Source organism: Ranitomeya variabilis, chromosome 6 (assembly GCF_051348905.1).
Source record: "Ranitomeya variabilis isolate aRanVar5 chromosome 6, aRanVar5.hap1, whole genome shotgun sequence".
Lineage (NCBI taxonomy): Eukaryota > Metazoa > Chordata > Amphibia > Anura > Dendrobatidae > Ranitomeya > Ranitomeya variabilis.
Window position 1 is genome coordinate 76,752,239 of NC_135237.1, and position 12,218 is coordinate 76,764,456.

Below are 12,218 nucleotides of genomic sequence, written 5' to 3' on the forward strand. Positions count from 1 at the left end.
TGACTGTTGAAAAGCACTTGGTGTCCCCTGGATTGTGTGTGGCGGTTCCTGTAGATGGAAGCCTGGAGTCAGCAGAGGCCTATGGCCCACAAGTGAGTGTGATGCATCCACACCTAACAGCACACCAGGACTGGGGCACAATTTTCTTGTAGGGTGCTAGAACGTGCAGAAGTAGCAACTCATTCACAACTACCTCACTCGGGACAATTACACACGTATCCAAAAATATCGTTTTCTAAAGCAGTTTCCATTACAATACTTGGCGTTTTTGACTGCTGCTGCCTTTTCCCAGGCAACGCTGCTTTAGGAAAATGGCGGAGGTAGTTTTCCTGAGGATGTTTTGCCTTAGTTCTTGTGACAGCTTCTCGGCTTTCATTCTATACTTCAGTATAGAGAACAGGCAGCCTCCTAGAAAAAGACATCCTAAGAATGAGCATGTCCCTCATTTTACCAGCTTCAGGGTTTCCGAACCCTGAAGGAGTTAAAAGAAAGGACATAAGAGAACATGTGCGCAGCAGTGTCATTCTGATATTGCTGTGCTCTTTGTTTATTTTATGGGGCGCTTTACAGAGGAGTTTGCCTGAAAACGACTCTGATTACACATACCCTTAATTAGAAAACTAATTACATTTAATAATTTGCAATAATTGACAATAAATCAATTATACATAGAAGGTCTACACATTTGTGTATAGCAGCAACTGAAATGAATCAAAAAATTATTTCCAAAAGTCTCTTGTCCAGATTTGGTAATTATTACCACACTCTTGTACAAAACACAAATCTGTACTGATAGGTTTACACATACGGAGTCTCATGTGATGTCTTAGTAAGTAATTGAGATCTCATCTTGATATCCCGGCCTCTATTATTCTGTGCTTGTAAATCAATTTCTGTTGAAACATGCATTGCTGGTTGAAGCAAGATGTGAAATAGAAGAATAGATCACAACAGGAAGAAATACTCAGTGGAAACAGTAAACACACTTCAAAGCCTCTCATTTCTGTGATTAGCCTCCAGCCTATGTGTATATGTGAGAAAGAAAGACGGCTCAGTAATGAGACCAGCTATTTTATTCTTACCACTTGAGGAAGTGCAGCCCAATAGCTAATCACTGCATTAAGTGCACATCAATGTGTCTCACCTCCCTGGGCTTGATAATGCGCAATTACTTCATGAACAACAGGCTGCAATCATGCTAATAATATATCGGGAGGTATCAACTCTGGTGTCTTTTATTATCATATTGCTTGTACATTATACCTGGGAGTATACCAGGGAAAATCAATAAAATGTCTAATTTACTTTTTGATATCTGAACTACATTAAAAGTTCAAAATGCACTACATATTTACACTGTATACATACTGTATTTATAATGTATATATATATATATATATATGTGTGTGTGTGTACATATATGGTATATATATGTATATATATATATATATATATATATATATATATATATATATATATATATACACTCACTGGCCACTTTATTAGGTACACCTGTCCAACTTCTTGTTAACACTTAATTTCTAATCAGCCAATCACATGGCGGCAACTCAGTGCATTTAGGCATGTAGACATGGTCAAGACAATCTCCTGCAGTTCAAACCGAGCATCAGTATGGGGAAGAAAGGTGATTTGAGTGCCTTTGAACGTGGCATGGTTGTTGGTGCCAGAAGGGCTGGACTGAGTATTTCAGAAACTGCTGATCTACTGGGATTTTCACGCACAACCATCTCTAGGGTTTACAGAGAATGGTCCGAAAAAGAAAAAAAATCCAGTGAGCGGCAGTTCTGTGGGCGGAAATGCCTTGTTGATGCCAGAGGTCAGAGGAGAATGGGCAGACTGGTTCGAGCTGATAGAAAGGCAACAGTGACTCAAATCGCCACCCGTTACAACCAAGGTAGGCCTAAGAGCATCTCTGAACGCACAGTGCGTCGAACTTTGAGGCAGATGGGCTACAGCAGCAGAAGACCACACCGGGTACCACTCCTTTCAGCTAAGAACAGGAAACTGAGGCTACAATTTGTACAAGCTCATTGAAATTGGACAGTAGAAGATTGGAAAAACGTTGCTTGGTCTGATGAGTCTCGATTTCTGCTGCGACATTCGGATGGTAGGGTCAGAATTTGGCGTAAACAACATGAAAGCATGGATCCATCCTGCCTTGTATGGAGCATCTTTGGGATGTGCAGCCGACAAATCTGCGGCAACTGTGTGATGCCATCATGTCAATATGGACCAAAATCTCTGAGGAATGCTTCCAGCACCTTGTTGAATCTATGCCACGAAGAATTGAGGCAGTTCTGAAGGCAAAAGGGGGTCCAACCCGTTACTAGCATGGTGTACCTAATAAAGTGGCCGGTGAGTGTATATATATATATATATATATATATATATATATATACACAGTGGGGAAAAAAAGTATTTAGTCAGCCACCTATTGTGCAAGATCTCCCTCTTAAAAAGATGAGACAGGCCAGTAACAGACCACAACTGTAAGAGTCAAAATGAGAAAACAAATCCAGAAAATCACCTTGTCTGATTTAGCAAGATTTATTTAGCAAATTACGGTGGTCACGGTGGTATTTGGTCACCAAAAAAACATGCAAGATTTCTGGCTTTCACAGACCTGTAACTTCTTCTTTAAGAAGCTCCTCTGTCCTCCACTCATTACCTGTAGTAATGGCACCTGATTGAACTTGTTATCAGTATAAAAGACATCTGTCCACAAACTCAGTCACACTCCAAACTCCACTATGGTGAAGACCAAAGAGCTGTCGAAGGACACCAGAAACAAAATTGTAGCCCTGCACCAGGTTGGGAAGACTGAATCTGCAATAGGCAAGCAGATTGGTGTGATGAAATGAACTGTGGGGGAACAATAATAAGAAAATGGAAAACATACAAGACCACTGATAATCTCCCTCCATCTGGAGCTCCACGCAAGATCTCACCCCGTGGGGTCAAAATGATCACAAGAACAGTGAGCAAAAATCCCCAACCCACACGAGAGGACCTAGTGAATGACCTTCACAGAGCTGGGACCAACATAACAAAGGCTACCATCAGTAACACACTACGCCGCCAGGGACTCAGATCCTGCAGTGCCAGACGTGTCCCCCTGCTTAAGACAGTACATGTCCGGGCCCATCTGAAGTTTCCTAGAGAGCATTTGGATTATCCAGAATAGTATTAGGAGAATGTCATATGGTCTGATGAAACCAAAGTAGAAATGTTGCATCCAAAGAACACCATACCTACTGTGAAGCATGGGGGGGTGGATGACTGATCCATGTACATGAAAGAATGAATGGAGCCATGTATCGTGAGATTTTGAGTGGAAACCTCCTTCCATCAGCAAGGGCATTGAAGATGAAATGTGGATGGGTCTTTTAGCATGATAATGATCACAAGCACACTGCCAGGGCAATGAAGGGGTGGCTTCGTAAGAAGCATATGAAGGTCCTGGAGTGGCCTAGCCAGTCTCCTGATTTCAACCCCATAGAAAACCTTTGGAGGGATGTGAAAGTCCGTGGTGCCCAGCGACAGGCCCAAAACATCACTGCTCTACAGGAGATCTGCATAGAGGAATGGGCCAACATACCACCAACAGTGTGTGCCAACCTTGTGAAGACTTACAGAAAACATTTGACCTCTGTCATTGCCAACAAGGGATATATAACAAAATATTGAGATGAACCAAATACTTATTTTCCACCATAATTTGCAAAATAAATCTTGCCAAATCAGACAAGGTGATTTTCTGGGTTTGTTTTCTCATTTTGACTCTCATAGTTGTGGTCTACCTATGATGTCAATTACAGGCCTCTCTCATCTTTTTAAGTGGGAGAACTTGCACAATTGGTGGCTGACTAAATACTTTTTTTCCCCACTGTATTTTTCCCACTGTACATGTACTAATGTAGCCACAGAACTTTTTTTTGCAGTACAACAGACTACCTACGCAGACTTATTTGAATTGATTATGATTATGCAAACATCTTACAGCTTCAGGACACAGTACACACAAGAGAAGAAAGTGAAATAAAGTAACGATAATAACAAGTTTATGTACAACTGTAGGTAAAAGATTTCCTTTAACTGTCGTGTTACTAAGCTTCAAAATATTGTAGAATTTTTCTGTCTGGTTTAAGGATAATTGTGACTGGTGAAACGTTCAGGTACAGAAATGTCTTTTGTGAAATCATTAAAAATGAAAAGCGAGATCAGCTCGAAACCTCTCATAATAGGTGTTGCAAAAGCTGTCCGCTCCTGGAGTTCTGTACTCTTGTATCATCAAAATGACTTGTTCAATCTTGAAAGATGTTATTTGTGTTAACACTGTGGTATAATAAACTTTCACAAAGTTCCAACAAATAAAAGTTTTATTTTTCTGCAACCAAATTTTAATGTGTAGCTTCACAGCTTAAGGGACTGTCAGCAGGTTTTTGCTACCTCATCTTAGAGCAGCCTGATGTAGGCAAAGAGAAACTGAATCCAACGATGTATCACTGAGGCCGGGTTCACATTAGCGTATCTGTGCGCAGCGTAGGCCTGCATACTCCTTTCCTAAGATCCGCATGCGTCTTGTGTACCTATATTTAACATTGTGTACGTAGGGACATGCGTTGGCATCAGTTTGTATGCGAATGCGTACCTGTGCGTCATTTCGCGGTTTCCGCCGAACGCAACATGTTGCATTTTCTGTGCCGTCAAATATGCGCAGGCATGCACATGGGGATGAGTGTGTCAAAACAAGCAATTACTTCCTATGGGAACGCATTGGTACGCAAGGACATGCGCATGGATGCGTTCGATGCACGTGCGTACTTCAGACTGAGCATGTCCAGGAACTGGTTTCAACACCTCCTAAATCCCATGAGACACGCCCATTGTGTGTGGCTTGTGACAAGGAAATTCTACTGGAAAAGCATTGAGGCTGGGGGGTTCAATATCCATGGCCCCTTACCAGCCTAAGAATACCAGCCCCCAGCTGTCTGCTTTAGCAGGGCTGGTTATCAAAAAGGGGGGGGATCCCACGCCATTTTTAAAATATTATTTATTTAAACAATTAAAAAATATGGTGTGGGGACCCCTCTATTCTTGATAACCAGCCTTACTGAAGCTGATAACTGAGGGTTGCAGCCCCCAGCTGTGAGTTTTGCCTGGCTGGTTATAGAAAATAGAGGGAAACCCATGACAGGTTTTTTCATTCATTTATTTTTTTAGGGCACAGGAGGTGGGTAATGAATACTCCCATCAGCCACTCCTGCTATCACTGTTATTAGCGACAGCAGGTGTAGGCTGATGGGAATAATAGTCCCATCAGCCACCGTCTGCTGTCATTGTTATCACTTGAATATAACTCATCATTCTCCCCTGCTAATGCTGATCACTGGCAGAGCAGGGGAGAATGATGAGATCTGTCTTCAGCACCCATCACAGGGGAATAGCGCTTACCATAGCACTTCTTCCCTGGCACCATCTGCGTGGTACTGATGCAGCACACGGGCAGCACACAGCTGACACACGTGTGCAGCAAGTATTACACACATGGACATGGACATCTCCAGTACTGGTTTTTCCAGTACCGGAAATATCAGGACGTGTGAAACCGGCCTAAAGAATATGTCCCCCAAAATGATGCCACTGACAAATATGACTAATTTTGAAAAAAACAAACGTTTATAGGAATATATTAGCAAAAATATTTAAAAAAGTCATGGTTCCTGGAATAGCACAATAAAAAAGTGGAAAAAAATGGTTTGTCATACATGGCAAAACTGGCTGTGACACCAAGGGGTTAAAGAAGTTGTCTGGTCCAAATCGATAAGTCTGCAGTTACTCTGTGTGACTGCAGACTTATGAATCATCATTCTTTAATGCTGTAGATAAGCCCCCGATGTAACCTGAAAGATGAGAAAAAGAGGTTATATTACACTCACCCAGGGGCGGTCCCGCTACGGTCCGGGTCCGATGGGCATTGAGGTCAGGTCCGGGGCCTCCTATCTTCTTATGATGACGTCCTCTTCTTGTCTTGACGCCGCAGCTCCGGCGCTGGTGTACTTTGTCTGCCCTGTCGAGGGCAGAGCAAAGTACTGAAGTGCACAGGTGCCAGGAAAGGTTAGAGAGGCCCAGCGCCTGCACACTGCAGTACTTTGCTCTGCCCTCAACAGGGCAGACAAAGTATGCCTGCGCTGGAGCTGCGGCGTGAAGACAAGAAGAGGACGTCATCGTAGGAAGATAGGAAGCCCCGGACTGGACCGCAACGCCCATCGGACCCAGACCGCAGTGGGACCGCCCCTGGGTGAGTATAATATAACCTGTTTTTCTTACCTTTCAGGATACATCGGGGGCTTATCTACAGCATTAAAGAATGCTGTAGATAAGCCCCTGATGCCGGTGGCCGCAGCTCATCTTCGATTTTTGGGGTGACAGGTTCCCTTTCAAGAGGTGATCTCCGATTCCCCAGAAAACACTGGAGCGATTCAGTAGGTCACAACCAGCAGAAGAAGCCCGTAGCGGCACCGATAACAGATGAAGACAGCCACTGGTGAGTATAAGACTGGGGGAAAGAAACCGGAATGGTGGTTTAACAGAATATGGCTAGTTTACCATTTTGCATTGTGCCACTAAAACATTGCTATATGAAAAGCTAGAGTGATATTTCCTTGCCCTCCACAGGAGCATAAAAATCAACCAGTCACCATCCGAACCTATTCAGCAGAAATACAATATCATCAAATCTTAACACTTAATGAATGACCAATTTCAATGAAAACTCTTTTCAGATAATGAAACATTTACCATAGTTATGTCACTTGATAGGCCTCATTTATCAAATCTTTCTAACAGTGAAACTATCTTTGTTGTCCTTAGCAATCAATCCGAACTCAGCTTTCATTTTTCCAACTTCAGTTTAAAAAAAAAGAAAGCTGAACTCCAGTTGGTTGCTATGGGCAATTAAGAAAGTTTGATTAAAGTGACCTAGTATCTCTCAAATATTTATTACAAGTAAATGCAAACCAAATGTAAACACAAAGATAATTCCTCAACAGAATTAGACCAAAGATCCCTTCATATTAATGCATATGAACCTATAACCTACGAAATCGTAGGTGGTGGTGAAATGCGGGTCAAGGAGTGCAGTAGCCTATCTATTCCACTATGGCCACATGTAACTTCCATTTATAGGGATACTATGGAGAGTATAATAAATAATGTGCTAAATGTGACAATAAAAAAAGTTAAGAAATGAGGCAAAAAAAGGAAAATAAAGACATAGGTTCCGAATCATCCAGTTGTCTAAGCAAAAATTATATTAGAGAACTAATTGGGCAGGACTGGACACATTGTAGCCTGCCTGACAAATGGATCAAAATTTACACTGTTTTAATGGTGTAAATTTCACCAGAAATGTACTTCAGTACCTGGCTGGAGTAATATTTCTACCGGCGGCACACAGCTGTTGTAAGATACATCTACGGCTATGTTCACACGTTCAGTATTTGTTCAGTATTTTACATCAGTATTTGTAAGCCAAAATCAGGAGTGGGTAAAAAATACAGAAGTGGCGACGTGTTTCTACTATACTTTTCCTCTGATTGTTCCACTCCTGGTTTTGGCTTACAAATACTGATGTAAAATACTGAACAAATACTGAACGTGTGAATGTGGCCTAATTCATTTAATGGTGTGTACCTCTTAATGAAATGGACACATCTTACTAAAGCATTGGTTTTATTAAGACTGGCATGCAAAAAGCCAGCCTTAATTAATCAGATCCATAGTCAATATGTATGCCCACAGAAAAAGGAAGGTACAGTTTTAGCAGCGTGAAAAAACAAAGTAAAATCAAATTATTACAGGAAATATAACACAATTGCAATTTACTTTAAAGAAACAGAATCAGATATAAACACATACGACAACATTTTCCCCTGTAAAGGGTTGTATACTACTGACAAGCCTCTTCTTAAATGTTAAAGTGCCACAAATAAAAATAAAAAATACATACTCACCTCCCTGGCTGGTGCCGAGGTATCAACATGGTGATACCTGGCAGTCATGTGACATTTTTCCAGACAGAACCGTTGAGCAGCAATAACTGTTCCAGATGGAACAGTTCCCTCTGACAGAGGCGTGAAAGCTGCAGCTGATCAGCAGTTGTTGATCGGGTGCAGCAGTCACGTGACAATGTCGTGTGGCTGCTGGGAGAGAGCGCGGATTTTGCTCTAATTTAATTAGTTTGTGAGATAAGTATTAATTTTTTATTTTATCTGTGGCACTTGAGAATTTCTGAAGGAGTTGTTCAACTGTAGACAATTATAAAGAATAAAGCAATAGTAAAATACTGCAAGTCACTGAATCGGTAGGTTTTTTTTCTAAGTTTTTTTCTAAAATTATTGAAATATTTAAATATTTTTAGATATGATTTAGCCATTTCTGGAAAAGTTTGGCAGTAATTAATGGGTCTATTCGAGTTCCCACCAGGACAGAGACCAAGTCTCCTAGACTTGTGTAGCAATATCCGAGGCATCTTTGTTATGAAAAAAAGGAAAGAAGAGATAAAATGCTGTAAAAAACCAAACCTATATTTTATGGCTCCCTCCTTTTTTGGCTTGACAAAGGCTGGATACGGCCAAAATGTTTGTATTGTCACAATGTATTTTTAAGGATGGAATACAAGCTATGTGTTTCTTGAAGAAAAAAGTTTCCGGTGCATAATTGGGTTGGAGAGTAGCTGAACCGAGGAAACAAAGATTTTTACTAGACTGAATAATCTGATGTAGTAGTATATAAATTCCACTGTACAAAATTAGGAAACTAAAGGCTAAATAAAACTATTAACAGCTTGATAGGAGCGAAACCCTCTACCACATATACTGTCGTGTTGACCATGAACTAGAGCAACTCTGCATGGTCGGACACAGCCATTACACAGTGCACAGCATTCATAAGATTATCTCAGTACAAGAACATTTTTTAACATATCCAATTGTGCAACTTTTTTTTCATAAAAGATATATTGATTAAAATGTACTTTGTTCATGGGACAACCATTTAATAGCTGTGATATTTCTTTATTTTGGGGAAAATGTTCTTTAAAGTGAATGCTTATTCTTAAAAATGATTTTATATTTTAAAGTAAAAAGGTCAAAATGTTGAGCTTATTAATTTCATATCTATTTATCAATCGCTTTCTTTTTGTGATACAAAGCTCCAAATCACCTAAAATAAATGAAACTGATATTACAATAGCAAAAAATGGCATAAAGAAAATGGAACAAAAAAATTAAAACTTACTTTCATCAACAATGAACTCTTCATAGGATGACCAGGTTGTGTTATCCATGCCCCAGTATAAACTGCTAGAAAGGCTTTGATTATATTCTTGAAAATTTCTAACACATTTTTGTTTTAAGTGGCCCATAAAGAGCTGTAGCCCTATCAGGGCAAAGACGCTCAAACAGAAAACTGTTAAAATCATAACATCTCCAAGCTTCCTTACTGACTGGATAAGGGCTCCAACAATAGTTTTCAGTCCTGAGGGAAATAAAGAAATATTTAGCGACTGCACATACAGAAATGTATAAAAACTGTAGAAGTCTTTGAGATCTCTCAACTAGTAGGGCTATGGCATTCCTTACAAAACGGGTCCATAGTAGAATGATTTGGTTTATTCATAAGTTTAAGAGGTTAAAGCAAAGTCAAGCTTTCTGATTCAAGATGGCAAGTAGGTTTTAGTGGTTGAAAAACTTTACTTGTTTCCTATTAACTATTATACAGCATGGCAAAGGTATGTGTGCACTGAAACATCTCACTCCAAAAGTGAAGATATTGTTTAAGATTTATGGATCATGGCACTTTGTTCATGAGAATATTAATGGTCAAATCATTGCACACGTAGAGATGTACAATAGCGCTGATGGAGGTGAGGTTGGTACACGGCAGAAAAAATATTAATTAGGTATTAAACACTGTAACATTAAAGACGTTTTCGACTACTATTACACTGGTGGCCAATACTATGATAAGTAATCACTATAAGATCAGCGGATGTCTGATACCCAGCACCCACACTAATCAACTGTTACAAGCTTCAATATGTTAGTATAAGAAAACCCTTTTAAAGATGTATTCCCACTAATACATTTTATACTTTTCCACAGGATAGGTGATAAATGTATGATCGCTCAGGGTTGGACTACTGGGACTCCCACCGATCCAGAGAACAAAGATTAGGAAGACACAAATTGAGCGGTCATACACATGGATGATGACCACTTAATTAACTTTTATAAGACTGGTAGAGCGGTTATTATTGTCAGTCCCACACAAATGGAGAAGTGGACAACTATATGCACAACTGTTCCATTCACACAGGGGACACCCACGGTCCACGAGAGCACCCGTAGTTGGACAGCCAGTGATCATTCAATTATGATGTAGATATGAGATAAATGTATTTGGGAGAGAGGGAGAAACTCTTTTATATGTCTCTTTACCGTAACTAAAAAACTCAATCCAATAAAATCACAGCTCAGGTGATTATCCTTCTGTCTCAGACTGTACAGTTGCATAAGCAATTGGATAGGAAGAATTTTCCGGCAGTGGCCAAATACAGATTCCTGGCTGCCAATGTTGGGGTGTAATTCATCCAATAATAGAATGCATTTCCATTGCTTCAGGGTCCAATGGTGGCATGTTTTAGATATCTCCAATTACACTTGTGTTGTACATATTGATCTTGTCCTTCGGTATAGTTGCTTAACAGTTGAAACCCAAACTACGATTCTCCCAAAGGACAGCACAGTGCTGATGCTATAGTTAGGGTTCCAACTTTCCAACTGAGGACATACAAGGTTTATGTCTTGAGCATTTCAGCACTTGGTGGTCTATTCCAGGACATTTTTGTAGCTCACTATGTACCGTAGATATTGGCCTGAAACGTTTCTATATAATTGTTGAGCTGACCATAGAGACATTATTAAGTAGTAAATCTACCTATTCGGAAAAATGTTATTCAGGGCCGTACGATTTGTGCACCTTTAAACAATGAGTGTGACTAAACCTAGGAATTAAAAGCAGTGTCCACATACCTTTGTCAGTGTAGTGTACGTGATGAAAATCAAGCCATCTAAAGTTGACACCTCTTTGGCCTACAGACCACATTCACATTTCTTTTATTTTTTACTTAAAGATTATGCAGTCTTAAGCTCATTTTTCAATTTACATTACTTTCAAATTGGTCATAGGAAAGCTAACAACCATTTTCTGGAAGTTCTCGCAACCCAAACCAGAAATGCTAAGGACAATGATGATAATAATTAATGAGGACACAAATACGTTAATACTGATTTACTGTTGTTAATGGTGATTTTTAGAATTGTTTTCGAACTTGTAAAATAGGGTTGCCTCAAAAAATTAAAAAAAGTTGTAATACCTTCAACAATGTATCCACTCCACTGGTACTAAGTCCATTGCTGCGTCTAATAATGAATCCCCACCATCATGTGTCAAAACACAAAATGCAAGGCGATGACAATAAAACGTAGCTGGGAACTCCAGTACTAGCAGAGCTGGATTACATTATGGAGTATTTGGCCTCTATTTAAGTCTATATTGGTAGAGTCTAAATATATCCATATCCAGATATCTGTCAGTATGAGGATCCACTGACAATTTAATATGGGGCCTACAAAGCAAAAGAAATTAATGGCTATGTTAGCTATGATCGATATGGCTTTTCCATTTTGATCCATTTTTTTTAACGGATCCTAATGGATTCTGACGGAGCTCAATGATTCATAATGTCTCCAAGCAGGTTTCCATTTTAGAAGCTTTGAAAACTAAATTTAGAATTAGTTCCACTGGCATAAAAAATGGCATACATTATTACATAGCTTTTCTCCATGTATATTAATCTATAATTTAGTAAAGTTACAGAAGCAATTTAAATATGTATATAATTTAAAGCTGGAAAGTGTCTCTTCTATATCGGTATATTGCCTTGATCAAAATCGAAAACATAATACGAGTCAGCATGGTTTGCCTCTTTTGGAATTCATCAATATAGATAGGGATTTCTACTCATTGTGATGTAGAATGACCTAAGGCCCTCATACACATTAGACTAATGTCGGCAGATTCGATATCAACAGGTTTGGCCAATGGTCTAATGTGTACAGAGTCACCGGCTG

At 39.7% G+C, this 12,218-nt stretch overlaps 1 protein-coding gene across 1 annotated transcript in view; it reads right to left on the bottom strand.

Moving 5' to 3' along the window:
- The window catches only part of LOC143781813 (sodium channel protein type 5 subunit alpha-like), a 514,560-nt gene that overhangs the window by 295,856 nt on the left and 206,486 nt on the right, over nucleotides 1–12,218 (bottom strand). Inside the window, exon 7 of the mRNA XM_077268674.1 lies at nucleotides 9,322–9,561. Within this exon, the coding sequence (XP_077124789.1) occupies nucleotides 9,322–9,561 (240 nt within the window). The remainder of the gene's footprint in view (nucleotides 1–9,321; nucleotides 9,562–12,218) is intronic.